General features: G+C 35.3%; 1 protein-coding gene across 1 annotated transcript in view; it reads left to right on the top strand.

Moving 5' to 3' along the window:
• Positions 1-21,798, top strand: part of Cand1 (Cullin-associated and neddylation-dissociated 1) — a 414,848-nt gene that overhangs the window by 203,304 nt on the left and 189,746 nt on the right. Inside the window, exons 17-19 of the mRNA XM_090392833.1 lie at positions 10,349-10,480; positions 17,299-17,432; positions 21,588-21,673. Coding sequence (XP_090248959.1) covers positions 10,349-10,480; positions 17,299-17,432; positions 21,588-21,673 — 352 coding nt within the window. The remainder of the gene's footprint in view (positions 1-10,348; positions 10,481-17,298; positions 17,433-21,587; positions 21,674-21,798) is intronic.

The raw sequence follows: 21,798 nt of genomic DNA, 5'->3' as shown, positions 1-21,798 counted from the left end.
AGCTAAAACTTAATAATTCTTTTTAGCGATTTTATTGTTTTGTGCACATCTTTTGCACATTCACTTGTTTGATCCTTAGGTGCCAAGTGTTAGCAACAGTGGTGCATCATAGGTTTTTGTCAGTTAGTTTACAATTAATAGTTTTAGTTTTTAAGGGTACAAAAGTTGTTTGGCACGTGGGACGTAAAAGGTTGGCCACCCCTGGGCTTAGGATTACCATTTGGAAACTTTTGCTTTGAAGACCAAATCAAACACTTCTAAGCTACGTTTTAGGCTTCTAATAAGCAGAATGATGGTCAAACATCAGGTAATGATGTTCATCTACCACTTAAGAACATTCACAAACCTCTTTGCCCATAGTGGAATTTGAATTCAGAGCTGTTAGGTGGAGAATAGTATGCTATCCACTTAGGCAGTGAGGACATTAAATGGAGAAGATTGTCTGGTACTTTGGTGGTAAAGCTGATGATTTAGGTGTGAAATTTTCCCGTGTTCAGTTGTTGTGATAATGAATTATATCAACTATACAATAATCTGATTACAAATGCATATTTTTATACTGTATACAGTGAAGTTATTTTTAGACAATATACAATGTAATTTTGAAATAGATTAGATAGATTTTGAAAAAGCTTTTGACTTTATAAAATGGTGGAAGTAATGGAAAAGATTGGTATAGATTGGAAAGACAGAAGGCTAATTATTTCACTATATATGATACAACAGAATCAGGTACCATTGGACGAGGAGTAAGACAAGGCTGTTCTCTGTCACCAATTTTGTTTAACATGTATTCTGAAGCAATGTTTAAAGAAGCACTGGAGAATTCGGAAGAAGGAATAAAGATTGGAGGTAGACAGATATTTGCAATAAGATACACTGATGACAAGGCATTATTATCAAATACTGAAACAGGACTATAACATTTGTTGAACAGATTACTGGAATCCTGTATCAATTATGGAATGAAAATTAACATCAGAAAAACAAAGGTAATGAAAATAGCAAGGAAAGAGGCAAATATGGATATCAGAATAAATGGGGAAAAATTGAATCAAGTAAAGACGTTTAAATATTTAGGAAGTGTTATTAGCCGTGATGGAAGATGTAAAAGTGACATAAAAGCAAGAATAGCGATGGGAAGAGATGCCTCTAATAGAAAATGGAATTTATTCAGAAGTAAAATGGATAGAAACCTAAAGACTAATAAAATGTTGTGTGGAGTGTTGCCCTCTATGCAGCTGAAACTTGGACAGCGAAGAAAGAAGAAATTAAGATTTTGGAAAGCTTTGAGATGTGGATTTGGAGAAGGATGGAAAAAATCAAATGGACAGATAAAATAACTAATGAAGAGGTCTTAAAAAGAGTAGAATAAGAAAGAAGTCTGTTAAGGAGGATAAAAAGAAGCAAGGGAAACTGGATCGGACATATTCTGAGAGGGAATGGAATCATCAGAGATGCCATCGAAGGAAAAATAGACAGAAAAAGACCCAGAGGAAGAGTGAGGAAAACAATGCTAGATGATATGCTGAATGGAGACAGGTACACAACTTTGAAAGAGAAGGCTCAGAAGAGAGTGGAAGGAAAGTTTCTGCAACTAATAGAAGAACCTGCTCAATTGCAGAATACTCAAGAAGAAGAAGAAGAAGATACAATTTAATGTATTGATAAAGTTTTTCATGTTCTGTTGATTATATTTTTATATCAGAAGTCTGTTTTCAGTTGTAAATTAGCTTCAAAGTAGTTTCATAGTGCACAATTTCAGGCACAAATTTTATTTCTACTGCCTCTTTCCCAATCTCATAATCAGCATTGGTGACTTTCAAATGTTGTCACAAATGGAATAAATGAATTTATTCCATCTTTTTCATCTTATGTTTTTTATAATGTAGTTCCCAGCCACAAAAGGCTATTTGCAAACCTATAGTGTATATATATATATATATATATCATCATCATCAACTTCCTGATATGTACCCTCAAGGGGAGTACAGGATATGGTAGTACTACATGAAAAATTTACATCATTACTAACTTGCTATCTACAATTTTCCTCCAAATCTTCTAAGGCACTTTGCACTTTGTACCATCTTCACTAAAAATCGTTCCTAAATAACTGAAATGTTTTACTTGTTCCACAGGTTCTCCATTCACAACACAGTTGACATTTTCAATGATTCTACTTATTTTCATTGTCTTTGTCTTTTTATTGCTGACCTTCATACCATATCTATTACAACAGTTATTCAATTTAGTCAGGGAATCTTGCAAACTTGTAGCAGATTTATTTAGAAGTATAACATCGTCTGCATAAAGCATAGAGCATACATTAACATCTACAATGCTGATATCATGTTTAATACCACTTTCCTTCATAATATGATCCATATAGTAACAGAGGGCATGATGTACATCCTTGTCTTACACCAAATTTAACATTAAACCATCTTTCTGTACTTGCTTCAGTTCTAACTGCTGACTTGCAACTCAAATAAAGACCAAGTATTGCTTGATATAATGCCCCATTGACACCATATAACTGCAGCGTATTGAATAGCTTCTCTCTTGGCACCTTGTCATATGCCTTTTCCAAATTGACAAAACTTAAATGCAGGTCTTTGTTATATTCCCATGCTTTCTCAACTATTTGTCATAAAGTGAAGATCTGATCCTAATTTGGCCTAAATCCAGCTTGTTCTTCACCAAGCTTTTCTTCCACAATTCTTCTCAACCATTTCTCAAGTATACTGGCATAAATCTTGCCAGGAACAATCAGTAGGGAAATACCTCTGTAATTCTCACATTCAGTTTTATTTCCCTTTTTATATAGGGTTACTATCCAATCATCAGGAATTCATCCCTCTGTCCAGGCCTTCTGAACTATGCAGTGCAGCTACTGTAAAACTTTTATACCACCATACTTCAGCATTTCTGGTCGAATATCATCTACTCCTGCCGCCTTTCCACATTTCAAGCCTTTGATGGCTTTTTCTACTTCAAGTATGGTTATAATTCGTGAAGAGAGGCTTATACGCTGGTTAAACATGATAACTAATAATTAAGGAATTGACAGCGCACTAGAAATATAAATTAAATAAACTTTAATATATACTTTCCGATATTTCAGCAAACGTCATGTTGCCATCTTCCTGGGAACTTAATACAAAGACACAAGTACTACATAACAGCAAATGAGAACCGAAGCTAGGAAGCTAACGTTTTCCTAAAGTCCTGATGGTGCCCCCTGGTGGGCTATATTGGTAGTTCTTGGCCTTTGGGCTGAAGTTCTTCTGATAATTGTTTCCCAAAATTTGGGGCAGTCTCTTGCATCCAAATTTGTTGAGGTTTGGCATGTTCCTAAGGTCTGAGGCTGATTCCATGAATAGGCTTTCATATTTGAACTTACTGCGGTGTATTACGGTGGCTTTCTTCCATCTTATTCTGTGGCGAGTATCCAGAGCATGGTCTGCAAGCCCAGAGTGGCTGTACTGGTGAAATCGGATGTAATCCTTGTGTTCTGAGATTCTGATATTTGCTGTCCTGCCTGTTTGGCCAAAGTAGGACAATTTACAGCTGCAAGGGACCTGGTATACACCAAGTAGGTCTAGGGGAAGTGGTTGGTCTTTAGTGGAGCGGATAAGGGATGCCAATTTTCTGTGTGGTCTGTAACAAGTGGTCAAATCATGTTTTTTTAAGATTTTGTTGATTTTTTCTGAGGTGCCTTTGACGTAAGGAATGGTGGATTTAGAGTAATCTTTTTTGTGAAGGGGGGGGTTATGGATGACTGGTTTAAGTATATTTTGGATTCTTTTGGGGGGGGGGGTAGCCATTGGCTGAGAAAGTGTCATGGATGTGATTTAGTTCAGTGGTTAGGGCTTGATCATTTGAACAAATTATTTTTGCCCTGTTGAATAGTGTCTTATTAACTCCATATTGTTGTGAGGGGGGGGGGGATGATGGGATTGTTGGTGAATGTATCTGCCTGTATGGTTGGATTATCTATAAACTGAGAAAACCAAGGTTCCATCAGGTTGGCGGGTGACTAGTGTATCTGGGAAGGGGAGGTTATTGTTTTCCTTTTTTTCCAGGGTGAACTTGATTCTAGGGTGTTGGTTGTTTAAATGTGTTAGGAAGGAGAGGAGTGAATCCGGGCCATGTGGTCAAATAACGAACACATCATCAACATAGCGAAGCCATATGGTAGGTTTTTGTGGGGCTGAGTTTAAGGCTTTCTCTTCAAAAGTCTCCATAAAGAAGTTGGCCAAGGTGGGGAAAGTGGTGAACCCATGGCTGTCCCCTCTATCTGTTTATAGAATTTTTCCTGCCAAACAAAATAGCCTGAGTTCATTGTAAACTGAAATAGGGCTGAGATATCGGGAGGAAATTTAACTTGGATTAGCTCTAAGGTTTCTTTGAGGGGGACATTCGTGAATAAGGAGGAGACGTCAAAACTGACCATTATGTCATTATGTTGGGGTGTAAGGTTTTCTATACTGGCTTTGAAGTGGGCTGAGTTTTTTATGTGTGATGGTGTGTTGCCAGTATAGTGTGAGAGCGCTTTGGCTAAATGCTTGGCTAGTTTGTAAGTGGGGGAATCAATGCCATCCACTATGGGGCGTAATTTCACATTTTCTTTATGTATTTTTGGGAGCTCATATATGCGGGGGGTCTAGAGTTATATGGTTTCAGTCTGTTGGTAATCTCCACGGGCCAAGAAGTGACCTTCTTAAGGAGCATATGGAGTTTTCTAATTTGAGAGTTGGTGGGATTGTATTCAATAGGGAGGTAAGTGGATCGATCTAATAGTAAAACCTTGAGCTTACCTGTGTAGTCATTAAGATTGAGTACCACAGTGGTGTTCCCCTTATCCACTTTGGTGATCACTATTTCTTTGTTTTTCTTCAATTCTTGTAGTGACTTGTATTCACTAATGGATATGTTGGATTTTGGAGGTTTTGCTTTTTTGAGAACACACAACATGCCAGGTCCCTTGCAGCTGTAAGTCGTCCTACTTTGGCCAAACAGGCAGGACAGCAAATATCAGAATCTCAGAATACAAGGATTACATCTTATTTCACCAGTACAGCCACTCTGGGCTTGCAGACCACGCTCTGGATACTCACCACAGAATAAGATGGAAGAAAGCCACCGTAATACACCGCAGTAAGTTCAAATATGAAAGACTATTCATGGAATCAGCCTCAGCCCTTAGGAACATGCCAAACCTAAACAATTTTGATGCATGAGACTGCCCCAAATTTGGGAAACATTTATCAGAAGAACTTCAGCCCAAAGGCCAAGAACTACCAATATAGCCTGCCAGGGGGCACCATCAGGACTTTAAGAAAATGTTAGCTTCTAGCTTCGGTTCTCATTTGCTGTTATGTAGTACTTGTGTGCACGTGTCTTTGTATTAAGTTCCCAAGAAGATGGCAACGTGACGTTTGCCGAAATATCAGAAAGTATATATTAAAGTTTATTTAATTTATATTTCTAGTGTACGCTGTCAATTCCTTAATTATTAGTTATCAAGTATGGTTATGTATTCCTGACTGTATGCGTGTTGAGTGTTTTTTACCACTGTGCTATCACTGCTTGTTTCATTTAGCAATTTTTCAAAGTAGTTACTGAATACTTCGATGATATCTTTTCCTCCAGTTTTCATGTCATCTTTGCCATCTCTAATTCCTTTCATAGCACTCTTTCCTCCATTTCTGATCTTCTTCAATGACTTCCAGAATATCTTGCCACTTCTTGATATTTATTTTCTATGTCCCTACCAAAGTCTTCCCATGACTTTTGTTTAGCTAGTTTTACACAGTGTTGAGATTTCTTACATTTGTCTCTGTATTCTCTAAGAGCACAAGCTGACTTATTTGCCAATAACTTTTGATATGCTTTCTTCTTTTCCTTCACTGCATCTTTAACTTCCTGTGTCCACCATGGAGTTCTGATTTTTCTATCCTTGCAGACAACCTCACCACATGCCTTTCTGGCTGAATCAAAAAAAAAAATATATATATATATATATATTTTTTTTTTTTTTTTTTTTTTTGCATATTATTAATTTTTTACATAATCTAGAAATCCTGCTCCAGTGACCAAATATGGAACACCTTCAGGCCACTTCAGGTCTCCAGTAAGTAAGGTAGTGGTCTCACACAGCGGTGAATTTCATCTCCCACCTAAAGACAATTACAAACATCCATGCTTACAATGGGATTCAAACCCATAGCCTGTATATATACTAACTGATTCAACTTCAGGGACTTATTATTATTTACTGTATTTTTATTTTATTAATTATTTATTTATTTTAATAATAAATATAAAATATATAATTATACATTTATTATTATAAATATATAATTTTCATCTAAAAGTGAGCATGCCTTTGTGGTGCACTTAAAATAATGGCATAAACTATTGTTTGTGGAAAGATCTGATTTGATTTCACTGAAGTCTAGAGAAACTTCAGTAGATTCTCTTTTTTTACCCTGAAGACTGAATTAACCTAAAACTCCTGAAAAAATCCTAAAACTTACCCCAACTCAACATCACCAGAGTTCAAGATTTGTACTATCAACATAAGAAGCCAGAATGGGAAAGAAATGGAGCTAGCTGAGGAATTGGATAAGTAGCAGATCGACATAATAAGGAACTGAAACAAAAAAGATAAAACTGGTGAGATCTTTCTGAGCAATAAGCACAAAATGTTATATTCAGGAAATGATAATCAAGGAAAAGGAGTATTCACCACTAAATACGAGGCTAATCTTTTTGAATGGCAGGCAGTCTCAAGTAGAGTGATCTGGGCAAATATCAGAATGGGGAACCGGACAAAGACTTATTTGTACCTGTGGTCCCACAGAAGGTTCTAATAAGGTAGAAGTGGAGGTATTTTTTGAGGCTTTAGAGAAAGCAACTGACACAATGAAAAAGGAAAAGTTGATCCTTGTTGGGGATCTAAATAGCAGAGTTGGAAATGATTGTCAGACATAATAAAAATATTTTGGGAAAATTTGGAGAAAAGGGCAAAGCTAATAATAATGGCAAATACCTGATGGGTTTCTGCTCAGGACATGGACTGGATATTACTAACACAATGTTCCAACATAAAAATTTGCACAAATTCACATGGAGAGAAGAGGCAAGGAATAAAAGTCTCATTGACTATGTTATTGTTGATAGTGATGTTTTCCAACTGGTGCAGGACACCAGAGTGTACAGAGGATTTGAAATTGGAGGTATAAAAGTCGTACAGTGGCTGCACTGCATAGTTCTGAATGTCTGGACAGAGGAACGAATTCCAGATGATTGGAGTAGACCTCTAATAGTACCCATGTATAAAAAAGGAAATAAAACTGAATGTGATAATTACAGAGGCTTCATTTCATTACTGAGTGTTTCTGGTAAGATATATGCAAGTATACTTGAGAAATGGTTGAGAAGGATTGTGGAAGAGAAGCTTGGTGAAGATCCAGCTGGATTCAGGCCAAATAGAGGCTGTCAGATTCAGATTTTCACTTTACGACTGATAGTTGAGAAATCATGGGAATATAACAGAGATCTGGAAAAGGCATATGACAAGGTGTCAAGAGAGAGAGATGCTATTCCAAATGCTACATTTATATGGTGTTAATGGGGCATTATGTCAAGCAATACTTAGTCTTTATTTGAGTTCTAAGTCAGCAGTTAGAATTGAAGGAAGTACAGGAAGATGGTTTAATGTTAAATCTGGTGGCAGACAGGGATGTACATTATCCTCTCTGTTATTTATTATCTATATGGATCACATTATGAAGGAAAGTGGTATTAAACCTGATATCAAAATTGGAGGTGTTAATCTCAGCTCTTTGCTTTATGTGGATGATGTTATACTTCTAAATAAATCCACTACAGGTTTGCAAGATTACCTGACTAAATTGAATAACTGTTATAATAGATATGGTATGAAGGGCACCATTAAAAAGACAAAGACAATGAAAATAGGCAGAAATATTGAAAATATCAACTGCTTTGTGAATGGAGAACTTATAGAACAAGTAAAACATTTCAGCTACTTAGGCACAATTTTTAGTGAAGATGGTAAATTAAATATGGAAATAGACAACAGAATCAACAAAGCTGGTATGGTAGGAAGACAACTGAATAAATTTATATGGAGAGAAATTAGCCAAAACACTAAATTAGCCAAGACAGTGTTTAAATCAGTTTTAACTTATGGATCTGAGAGCTGGGTTAGAAGTAAAAAACTTGACCAAAGACTAGAGACTGCAAATATTAGAGTCCTGAGAAAGATGGGCATAAACAGATTTCATCGATGGCAATATCATATTAAAAACGAGGATATTAGGGAAGAACTTGATATTGTCAGCATCCAGGAATGCATTAGTAGAGGTAATCTCAGGTGGTATTGTCACTTAAGCAGAATGGGAGAGGAAAGATTAGCAAAACAAATGTTCTCTGTCAGGTTGGCCGGAAAAAGATCCAGAGGAAGACCAAGATATAGCTGGATTGATACAGTAAAAAGTGCCTTAGAAGACAGAAATATAAGAGCTGATAATATTGGAGTCTTGACATTTAACAGACTGATTTGGAGGAAAATTATAGATTGGAAGTTAGTAATGATGTAAATTTTTCATGTAGTACTATCATATCCTGTACACCCATTGAGGGTATATATCAGGAATTTGATGATGACTGAATTAACCAGTATAAGATAAGTAGTGGAACAATTCCTCTCAACTTGAAAGTGCTTTTTTTCCTTTTCTTCCTCCCCTTCTTCATTCAACAAACCAACTGAAAATACATTCAGTTGATAGTCATAACATGTTTTGACATATTATGTCAATTTTCTCTCGATCCTTTCTATCATATTCTCATCATCATGAAAACCAGGGGGACGAAATCTGTGCACAGTAATCTGTATGATGATGCCTGATCAAGGCTTTATACAATGGAAAGAGAACCTCTTTATTTCTGCAAGTTAAGGTCCTCCACTTCATTGCCATAATCTGATGTGATGTCTTCACAGCTTGTGCAGTGTGACCTCTGAACTTAGATCATTGTCCATTACCACTCCAAGGTCTCTTATCTCGTCAACTTCCCCCAAGATTTACCTGCTGAGTGTGTACTTTGCATCCCATTGTTGCCTACCAGATTTCAAAACCTTACACTTGGCAATGTTGAATTGACAGTTCCATACTGTTGCCCACTTATACAATCTTCTCAAATTCTCTTGTAAGGCGACAACATCTTCTTGATTACTCATTACTCTCTCCAGTTTTGCATCATTTGCAAACAGTTGTATATCGTTCTTTAGCCCTATTCCAATATCATTAATATACCAATTAAATAATAATAGTCCCAGAATTGATCATTGTTGCACACCACTAGTGACTTTCCTCTTTATAGATAGTTCCCACCATTAACTTGATGATACCTATCTGTTAGCCATTCACTTGCCCAACCCATTAGTATATCATCCAATCTCATCTACTTCAGTTTAGTGACTTGTGGTTTGGCAATCTATCAAAATCTTTTTGCAAAATCTAGGTATACCCTGTATATGCATCTCCCTTGTCCAATATATTCAACACCTTGTTATAGTACATTAGAAAGTTTGTAAAACGCAACCTTCCGTATATCCATTAAAGCAGAAATCACTTTCCCTGGATAGTAAACATGTTTCTAGAGGAAGTGGTTAAGTGCACTGGTGGCAAATAACTTTAAAGAGAGGTATGATAACCATTGTATTAAATAGGATGTACCTCCTTTTATGAATCCTAAGATTTCATGTAGGTATCCACTTAACAGTATTGTCTTTCATTATAATAAATAATTACCATACAAATTTGTATTGGGACCATTCTATGAAGTAATTTCTTGTCAGTCATGAAGGTAGTTCATACATGACCTTTTGTTTCTATATATTTCAGTATATGACTAAAGGATGTAATTTTATGTGAATTATATTAATATACTATGTAATAAAGTGAGGAAATGTTCCACAATTCTCTCAAATCTAGGAAGCTAAAAAAAAAGTTAAAATATTGTAGTTAACAATTTTGTTTGTTGTATACTACAGTATAATTTCAATGATCCATTGACTACGGTTTCAAAGAGAACTGATTGCATCTAGCTGCACTCAAGCCACTATATAAGCCTAGAGTTGGTACATGAAGTTTCTGTTATAATGATTCTTTACATACGTGAAATCATACTTAGTTTTTTATGTTATTATGTTTTAAATTTTAATATTGGTATTTTTTTTGTTTTGTTGATTGTTGAAGGTGGTTTCTTTTCTACCTTTACGTATAATTAATGCTTTTTAATTTATTTCAAGGGGACAGATCATCTGTAATTTAGGAGATTATCTACAACCTGAGTTGCAAACATGTCTTCCAATTTTCTTAGATAGGCTTCGGAATGAAATTACACGATTAACAACAGTGAAGGCCCTGACGAAGGTTGCTGGGTAAGCAATTTGAACCTTGTAAACCTTATATGGAGCTCTATTGCTAATTAAAAATATATATATATATATATTATTTGCTGACCATGTCTTTCATGTTTATTTCTTAAAATGTTTTCTTAATTTATTAGAATGAACTTACTGAATGCTAGAATATTTAATCTTTGAGTTTGCATATATGCTAAAATATCCATCGCAGTTTTTACCAGGCTCAATTGTTTCATCACTTGACAGTTTTGCTCAATTTTCAGAGTCAATCCTTGTCTGGATGACTGATTTGTCTTGCTGACTTCCCTTACCTACGTTACTTTATCTACTAGGGGCTGTTTACCTTGAAAACCTGCTGAGGATCTTGCACATAAAATGTTTGTGTAATTTTACAGATTAAATAATCCAGAAATTTTGCTTCTATGCAGCTGATAGTCTTTTTTTAAGCATTTTAGATTCCTAGTGAATAAAACAATCGTCTCACACTGCACAGTAAAAAATTATATGCCACCAGAGGACTCACTTGCCATTGAATTGGAAGCTATATCCTGTTAGAAGAGAGGCAGAAATATTTCTACTTATCCATCCAGACTAACACACTTACGTTGCAATTCCATGGCCATTTTGAATTGTAGTGGATGCGTTTTGAAAGAATAATATTGAAGAATTTTCTTATGTTAGAATTAGAAACAATACTTTGAGGAAAACATTGTAAAAAAAATGCAGAAAGCGAGTGATTGCAGTGAGAATTGACAATTGACTTGCATCAATTGGAAAGAAAAGTACAGGCAGCTCTTGGTTTACTGCGGTTCAATTTACACCGATTCACAATAACGCTGGATGCCTGCACGTGCTTTACCGAGCTGTTACAATGTATATGTATCAAATCTAGTATTGAATCTACCTAATTGTTCTATTTAAATTTTTTTTTTTTTTTTTACATAGATATTTAAATTAAGTACATAATTACATGTCATGTCTGATAAAAGAAGTGCAGAAAAGTTGGCAGAACTCGGTGGTAAGAAGGTGCGGAAATCAATCACACTTGAAAAGAAGATGGAGGTAATTTGAAGAATGGAAGATGGGCAGACCCGTGCTAATGTCTGTAGAAGTATGAACTTACCTCCATCAACTGTTACTACAATTTTGAAAAATGCAGATAGAATGAAACTTTCTGCATAACAATGTACGGTAGTACTAAATGCAAAACATGTAAGTTATAGCAGTGGTAAACTTCATGAAAAAAAGGAAAAATGATTATCATTATGGGTGGATGACTTGAATCAGAAAAACATTCCTCTGACGCAGGCTGTTATAACTGAGAAAGCAAAAACAATTTTTGAGGATCCTAAAAAGACAGCTGGAGATATATTTTCATAATTTTATTTTAACAAATATATATGTATGTATTATCAAATCTTTAAATATAATAATGTTACACATACTTCATGTGCATATTTTTTGACTGAGTGGAACATAACTCTTTACCTCCCGTTAAAATTGGGTTTGTTTTACACCGATTCGGTTTACGTCTGTTTTTTCAGGAACGGAAGTGAGGCGTAAACTGAGGGCTGCCTGTATTTTTATCTTTCCAAATGTCTGCATGCTCTCACACTTACTTTAATGCCATTAAAACAATAAATGATAAAAGAGGAAAAGGATTTTTATGATACGTTTTTGTAGTATTAATATAAATGTTAAATAAAATGATGCTGTTATTTCTGTTGGCTTATCATCCTGTTCTATAATGAAATTTAGTCCATGCTTACTGGAAAATTATTTCAGTGAATGTAGTTATAGGAAGCCTGAAAATGAGTATTTTTTTCTTTGATACTAATTAAGCACAGTAGCAAATAGTTATATAAGACTCCTAGAACAAAATACCAGAAAGTCCCAAGCAGAGTCTGATAAACATAATCATATAATCAAGAAAATTCATTATAGCAAACTATTCTTATGGTCTTTCCATGATTGCTATAGTGAGAAATTACTATAGTGAGATTAAGAAGAAAAATAGAAAAAAGTTATACTGGAATCCAAACACGTACAATTGGAGCATGTTCATTTATAGTTATTCTCTTACATATAAGTTTTCTAGTTTTTTCACTTTCTAGTGTATTTCCAATATCAGCAAACTGGTTGTTTTGTTTTCAAAATTTATTTGGTCACTTAACATGTTAAGAAAATAATGCTTGGCTAACTAGAGCAGCACTTCCCAACTCGGGCCTGTGAAATAATGAAAACAAATTTAAAATCTTTTAAGATGAAGTAGATTTTTTTCATCATCATCATTATCAAATTCCTGCCATGTACCCTCAAGGGGTGTACAGGATATGATAGTACTACATGAAAAATTTACATCATTACTAACTTCCTATCTACAATTTTCCTCCAAATCAGTCTGTTACTTGTCAAGACTCCAACATTAGCAGATCTTATATTTCTATCGTCTAAGGCACTTTGTACCATATCAATCCACCTATATCTTGGTCTTCCTCTGGGTCGTTTTCCTGCCAACTTGGCAGAGAACTTGTTTTGCTAATCTTTCCTCGCCCATTCTGTTTAAGTGACCATACCATCTGAGATTAGCTCTGCTAACGCAATCCTGGACGTTTTTAATATGATATTGCCATTGATGCCATCTGTTCACGCCTCTAATCTTTCTCAGGACCTTCATATCTGCGGTCTCTAGTCTTTGGTCAAGTGTTTTACTTCTGACCCAGCTCTCAGATCCATAAGTTAAAACTGGTTTGAACTAGTTTTAACTTATGGATTTGCATATTTAACTTGCATATTTAACACTGTCTTGTATACAGCTAATTTAGTGTTCTGACTAATTTCTCTCTTATTCCATATGAATTTATTCAGTTGACTTCCTACCATACCAGCTTTGTTGATTCTGTTGTCCATTTCCATATTTAATTTACCATCTTCACTAAAAATCGTGCCTAAGTAGCTGAAATGTTTTACTTGTTCCACAGGTTCTCCATTCACAACACAGTTGACATTTTCAACGATTCTACCTATTTTCATTGTCTTTGTCTTTTTGTTGCTGACCTTCATACCATATCTATTACAGCAGTTATTCAATTTAGTCAGAGAATCTTGAAGACTTGTAGCAGATTTATTTAGAAGTATAACATCGTCTGCATAAAGCAAAGAGCTGACATTAACATCTCCAATTTTGATATCATGTTTAATACCACTTTCCTTCATAATATGATCCATATAGATAATGAATAACAGAGGGGATAATGTACATCCTTGTTTCACACCAGATTTAACATTAAACCATCTTCCTGTACTTCCTTCAATTCTAACTGCTGACTTACAACTCAAATAAGACTGAGTATTGCTTGCTATAATGCCCCATTGACACCATATAACTAGCGTATTGAATAGCTTCTCTCTTGGCACCTTGTCATATCACTTTTCCAAATCGACAAAACTTAAATACAGATCTTTGTTATATTCCCATGATATCTCCACTATTTGTCGTAAAGTGAAGTTCTGATCTTGACAGCCTCTATTTGACCTGAATCCAGCTTGTTCTTCACCAAGCATTTCTTCCACAATTCTTCTCAACCGTTTCTCAAGTATACTTGCATATATCTTACCAGGAACACTCAATAGGGAGATACCTCTGTAATTCCTACATTCAATTTTGTTTCCCTTTTTATATATAGGTACTATGAGAGCTCTACTCCAATCATTGGGAATTTGTCCCTCTGTCCAGGCTTTCTGAACTATGCAGTGCAGCCACTGTAAGACTTTTATACCACCATACTTCAGCATTTCTGGTCGAATATCATCTACTCCTGGTGCCGTTCCACATTTCAAGCCTTTGGTGGCCTTTTTCTACTTCAAGTATGGATATGTATTCCTGACTGCATGCCTGGTCAGTGTTTTTTATCACTGTGCTGTCATCACTGTTTGTTTCATTTAGCAAATTTTTAAAGTAATTACCCCATACTTCAAGTATATCTTTTTCTCCCGTTTTCATTTCACCTTTATCATCTCTAACCCCTTTTATAGCCCTCTTTCCTCTATTCCTAAGCTTTTTCAACAATCTCCAGAATATTTTGCCACCTTCTTGATATTTATTTTCTATGTTCTTACCAAAATCCTCCCATGACTTTTGTTTAGCTCGTTTTACACACTGTTTAGCTTTCTTACATTTGTCTCTGTATTCTCTAAGAGCACAAGCTGACTTATTTGCCAGGAAATTTGATATGCTTTCTTCTTTTCATTCACTGCCTCTTTAACTTCTTGTGTCCACCATGGAGTTCTAATTTTTCTGTTCTTGCAGACAACTTCACCACATGCCTCTCTAGCTGAATCAATCAGGGTTTCTTCAAGGCTTGCCACTGAATCTCCATTGTTTGGTTCCTGTTCTGAAACTCTTTCATTTTCCCTTCAATAATCTTTGTGTATTTTAGTCTACAGTTCACATCTGAGAGCTGCTCAACTTTTATTCGCTTTAAAACTTTCTTACATATCATTCTTTTCAATATGAAATTCAATTTTGTCCTGCTCAAGACTAAATAGTGATCACTTCCAATTTCAAATCCTCTGTACACTCTTTTTCAATTTCAAATCCTCTGTCGGCTCCCAAATCATTGGTACCACCCAAGACAATCATTTCCTTCGACCTGCCTTTTTGCATAAAAAGGTAAGTCGAAGGAAATGATAGCATGGCGTGGCTTAATATCATGAATTTTTGTCTCCAGGAAACACGATTTTGTCATACTTTTGTTAAGTACTCCCCTCGTTATTGAGTCTCCGTACATAATCTTCTCCTTAACTTGTTTTTCTTGTTTGTTCGGTGTGTCTTTATTATTCTTTTGAATCACTTGCTTCTTTCTTTTAACTCTTGCTGCTTTTGCAGTTTTTCAATTTTGCACTTTGTCCTATGAAGGATAACATTTAAGCGTGCTATTTCTTTATTGATATCCATTTTGTTCTCCTCTATTTCCACAGCCACGCGTTTGACATTATTAACATCATTTCTCGTTCCCATCTTATCCTCGGTATTTGTTGCATTCTCGTCACCTAACAGATACTCACTTTTAAAACACTATACATTCTCTCTCTCTCTCTCTCTCCGGTTTCAATTTTCTTCCACATATTCTTTAATTTTTCTTGATGCATACACTTCGCTAAATAATATCCTGCAAATTCAAATCGCCAGACAATGTGGTCTTTGCCACTATTGTTCATCTCGTTGGTGCTATGCCAACAATATCACAACTAAAATATTATAAATATACTAATACTCTAAAAACACAAATCTACACTAATACACTTTTAAAATCAGCTAACGCCTTTTTTTTTTTTTTATTCCCGTATATACGGGAGTAGGCGAGGCCATTTAGCCCTATCTAACTTTTGGAGACTGAGTGGGCAGTTCAATCTCCACTGGTACCCAATCAGAGACAGATGGCCCAAGGCTATCACTAATTAAGCAGTACGCAGTGAAGAGAGACGGCTCAAATGTGCCGCCATCTCGTGGTCCCTAACCTTAACACAATATATTTAATGTCTGAAATAATGTGGGTTCTACGGTCGATTTTCTTGAGTTTACAGGACGAAAAACCCGAGTTTCCGGTAGGAAAAGCCTGCTTGCCCGTGCCAGAGATCGACTAACTCGGGAACCGGTCGAAAAAAGGCTTAGAAAAATTTCCTCTAGTCGCCGACTAGACTCGAAACCAAGACTTCCTTCGTGCGGCCAAGCGCGGTGGTGTGCCAACGCCACATATATAATACTCTAATTTTCTGATGAAAAAAAAACACAACAAAAGAGATAAAAATCACTAATTTCACATCATCATCAAATTCATGACATGTACAGGATATGATAGTACTACATAAAATTTACATAATTACTAACTTCTTATCTACAATTTTCCTCCAAATCAATCTGTTACCTAAATCTGTAATCAATCTGTCAAAAATGTTTGTCAGGAGTGGGATTCGAACCCCCAACGCCTGCATACTTGGACCAGAAATCACAATCTTTTCACAGGGGAGGTTTAACCTTGTCTGGTGCCTTAGTTTCTTAGTTAATCACTAATTTCACACAAGCACTAAATTACACGACCACTCGCAATATAACCTCAAAAACCAAACCAAACTTCAAATTAAATAAACCAAATGGAATTCTAGATGCAAAGTTTGTGGGTTACTAGGTTTTGCTGATAAGATGAAAACAGGAGATATGATAAAAATACGTAAGTTACCAAAGAGGTTATATGAAATAGATGCTAGACTAGACAGTAGAAAACACCCTGGAAAGTGTGCAAGAGAGTGATTAGTAAGGGTGTAAATGTTAAATTTTTTGTTTGGAGAGTGGTAAATAAATGGAATGGGTTGCCAGAAGAAATGATGGTTGTTGCGGAATGACTTTAAGGAGAGGTATGGGTGATGAAAGCCATGTAATAATTAATAATAATAAACTAACATTGAAATGATTTTCTAAATTTTAATAGATTTGAAATACCAAATTTTTCAACTTAAAATTGTGGTTGCTTGGCAAATTTTAATCAGGTTCCCAAGTTTTAATAAACCTATTCATCCCAAGTGGAAGAATAACATGATAATGGATAAACATGTAGGCAAGGTAGATATTATCTATGTACATTTTCTAAAATACCCTGAAAAATGGAGGTCAGATTTTTTTTTTTTTCCTTTCACTCACTCATTTATGCAAGAAATGTTGCCATGATTAATATGTTACATTATCTTTATTATTTTTTTTAAATAATTGCTTGATTTATTTTGTAAAACGAATAGTTTTTAAATTGTAAAGTATCCTATTTTTTTATACTATCTAGCTCACCACTGAAAATCAATTTAAGGCCAATTTTGGGAGAATCAATGCCTATTTTAGCTTCCTTTCTTCGTAAAAATCAAAGAGCGCTTAAGTTGAGCACATTGACTTTACTTGATACACTTGTCAAGAACTATAGTAAGTAGTTTAGACATATTGAAGCTTCATTATATTTATTAATATCAGTTATCAATTATTTCTTGAAATAATAAATTATTACTATATTTTTTAACTGTAATAAAAATCTTTTTCATCAAGAATATTCCAATATTAATAGCAGAGAAACAAAAGAATGTATTTTGTACTAAAGGTTTATCAGTCAGTCAGATCTCAGATTCTTTTAATAAAGACTACACTTATGATAAATATTTTAAAAAATTCATGCTTGATATTATTAACACATTAATATCTTATGAATATAACTATCTCTTTTTAAAAGCTGAATATACAGTTGAGATGGCTGTACTACAACAAACACCATTATAACAAGATGCTAACCTGTAATAAACTACTGGAAAGTTCTGACCAAAGCTACATAAGCATGGTATTATGCTAAAGAAAATTCACTATAGCAGCCTGTCCACTGTAACAAACAACTCTTGTGCTCTTTAAGAGTTTGTTATGGTGAATCAACTGTATTAAATTTCTCAGGGTTCATTCAGCCATATCAAGTGCTTAATGTTTCTTAATCTTATCACTGATGAATATCAAAAACGGCATTGTGATGGTATTGCTGATGTACTTATAATTAATGACAAATATAATATAACTCTTAAGGACTGAGACAAGCCAATACATTCTTGAATGTATCTCACAAGTATATATTGCACTAGTTTGATTTACCTAGTTTAATTTAAATGATTAATCATTATGCAGACATGCTGACCTCTGTTTTGCCATTATCATCATCAAATTCCTGCCATGTACACTCAAGGGGGTGTACAGGATATGATAGTACATGAAAAATTTATATCATTACTGACTTCCTATCAACAATTTTCCTCCAAATCAGTTTCAAGACTCCAATATTATCATTATCAGATCTTATATTTCTATCGTCTAAGGCACATTGTACCGTTTCAATCCACCTATATCTTGGTCTTCCTCTGGGTTGTTTTCCTGCCAACCTGGCAGAGAACACTCGTTTTGCAATTTTTTCCTTGCCCATTCTGTTTAAGTGACCATACCACCTGAGATTAGCTCTGCTAATGCATTCCTGGATGCCGACAATGTCAAGTTCTTTCCTAATATCCTCGTATTTTAATATGATATTGCCATTGATGCCATCTATTCATGCCTCTAATCTTTCTCACGACTCTCATATCTGCAGTCTCTAGTCTTTGGTCAAGTGTTTTACTTCTGACCCAGCTCTCAGATCCATAAGTTAAAACTGGTTTGAACACTGTCTTGTATACAGCTAATTTAGTGTTTCAATTAATTTCTCTGTTATTCCATATGAATTTATTCAATTGACTTCCTACCATACCAGCTTTGTTGTTTCTGTTGTCTATTTTCATATTTAATTTACCATCTTCAGTAAAAATCGTGCCAAAGTAGCTGAAATTTTTACTTGTTCCACAGGTTCTCCATTCAGAACACAGTTGACATTTTCAACGATTCTGCCTATTTTCATTGTCTTTGTCTTTTTATTGCTAACCTTCATACCATATCTATTACAACAGTTATTCGTTTTAGTCAGAGAATATTACAGACTTGTAGCTGATTTATTTAGAAGTATAACATTGTCTGCATAAAGCAAAGAGCTGACATTAACATCTCCAATTCTGATATCATGTTTAATACCACTTTCCTTCATAATGTGATCCATATAGATAATGAATAACAGAGGGGATAATGTACATCCTTGTCTGACACCAGATTTAACATTAAACCATTTTCCTGTACTTCAATTCTAACTGCTGACTTAACTCAAATAAAGACTGAATATTGCTTGATATAATGCCCCATTGACACCATATAACTGTAGCGTATTAAATAGCTTCTCTCTTGGCACCTTGTCATATGTCTTTTCCAAATCGACAAAACTTAAATACAGATCTTTGTTATATTCCCATGATATCTCCACTATTTGTCGTAAAGTGAAGTTCTGATCTTGACAGCCTCTATTTGACCTGAATCCTGCTTGTTCTTCACCAAGCATTTCTTCCACAATTCTTCTCAACCGTTTCTCAAGTATACTTGCATATATCTTACCAGGAACACTCAATAGGGATATACCTCTGTAATTCCTACATTCAATTTTTGTTTCCCTTTTTATATATAGGTACTATGAGAGCTCTACTCCAATCAATGGGAATTCGTCCCTTTGTCCAGGCATTCTGAACTGTGCAGTGCAGCCACTGTAAGACATTTATACCACCATACTTCAGCATTTCTGGTCGAATATCATCTATTCCTGCTGCCTTTCCACATTTCAAGCCTTTCATGGCTTATTCTACTTCAAGTATGGATATGTATTCCTGACTGCATGCCTGGTCAGTGTTTTTTACCAAAGTGCTGTCATCACTGCTTGTTTCATTTAGCAAATTTTCAAAGTAATTACTCCATACTTCAAGGATATCTTTTTCTCCTGTTTTCATGTCACCTTTATCAACTCCTTTTAGAGCACTCTTTCCTCCATTCCTAAGCTTCTTCAACAACCTCCAGAATATTTTGCCACCCTCTTGATATTTATTTTCTATATTCTTACCAAAATCCTCCCATGGCTTTTGTTTAGCAATTTTACACACTGTTTAGCTTTCTTACATTGTCTCTGTATTCTCTAAGAGCACAAGCTGACTTATTTGCCAGGAACTTTTGATATGCTTTCTTCTTTTCCTTCACTGCCTCTTTAACTTCCTGTGTCCACCATGCAGTTCTAATTGTTCTATCATTGCAGACAACTTTAACACATACCTCTCTAGCTGAATCAATCAGGGTTTTCTTCAAGGCTTGCCACTGAATCTCCATTGTTTTGTTCCTGTTCTCAAACTCTTTCTTTTTTCTTCAATAATCTTTGTGTATTTTAGTCTACAGCTCATATCTGAGAGCTGCTCAACTTTTATTCGCTTCAAAACTTTCTTACATGTCTTTCTTTTCAATATGAAATTCAATTTTATCCTGCTCAAGGCTAAATAGTGATCACTTCCAATTTCAAATCCTCTGTACACTCTGGTGTCCTGCACCAGGGAGAAAACATCACTATCAACAATAACATATTCATTGAGACTTTTCTTATTCCTTGCCTCTTCTCTCCATGTGAATTTGTGCACATTTTTATGTTGGAACATGGTGTTAGTAATAACCAGTCCATGTCCTGAGCAGAAATCTAACAGGTATTTTCCATTATTGATCGCTTTGCTCTTTTCTCTAAATCTTCCCAAACATTTTTGTATGTTTGACAATCACTTCCTACTCTGCTATTTAGATCCCCAAGAAGGACCAACTTTTCCTTTTTCATTGTGTCAGTTGCTTTTTCTAAAGCATCAAAAAATTCCTCCACTTCTACCTTAGTAGAACCTTCTGTGTGACCATAGGCACAAATAAGTTTCATTGTCCAGTTCCCCATTCTGATATTTGCCCAAATCACTCTGCTTGACACTGCCTGCCATTCAAGAAGATCCGCCTCGTATTTTGTGTTGAATACTATGGCTACTCCTTCTTTTCCTTGATTGTCATTGCCTGAATATAACATTTTGTATTTATTTCCCAGAAAGATCTCACCAGTTTTTGTCTTTTTTGTTTCAGTCACCCCTATTATGTCGATCTGGTACTTATCTAATTCCTCCGCTAGCTCCATTTCTTTGCCATTCAGGCTTCTTATGTTGATAGTACCGATCTTTAACTCTGGTGATGTTGAGTTGGGGTGTGTTTTCAGATTTGTTCCAGTAGCTGACTTTTCGCTGTTCTTCCTGGTTCCCTGGCGAAAACAACGGGGGCCTTGTTTAACCGGGCGACGCCCCAGCTGGTATGAAATTTTGTCATGTTGTACCATCATTTTGTATTTTGGTTTAACCAATAAGAATACAATTTGGTCGGCTAAATCCCAAATTACTAGCCCATCCTCGTTCGTTCAGTATCCAGGTAGATACTCAACAGAGTGCACCACGAGAAGGTGAGGATTGGACATTAGGTCAGAAGCCCTGGTCGGTTCTCCGCATTCCTTTAAAGGCTATGTGGAGGTCTCCTCTCAGTTATACAGCTTTGACCCTTAAGCACCTCTGTTTTGCCATTAATGTTAGTAAAACTTTCCAAATGAATGGGAACTTAATAGTCTGTTTTTGTTCTCATTAGGTGAATCCCTTACACAGGATATGATCAATATTGTTATGGCCGAATTGCCACCACTTATTAGTGAAAGTGACCTTCATATATCTCAGGTATATATATATATATGTATATTTATTTAATGTTTATATATATATTATATGTAAAGTACATCCAATTCTCCATTTACACGGTAGATTGGTTCCAGAAAAAATTGTGTAAATGAAAACTGTGTAAA

This window comes from Typopeltis vanoorti, chromosome 5 (assembly GCF_054136105.1).
Source record: "Typopeltis vanoorti isolate ZY-2024b chromosome 5, IOZ_Tvanoo_1.0, whole genome shotgun sequence".
In the NCBI taxonomy this organism is placed as follows: Eukaryota; Metazoa; Arthropoda; class Arachnida; order Uropygi; family Thelyphonidae; genus Typopeltis; species Typopeltis vanoorti.
The sequence above is the reverse complement of the archived record's forward strand: the minus strand, read 5'-3'. Positions and strand labels throughout refer to the sequence as shown.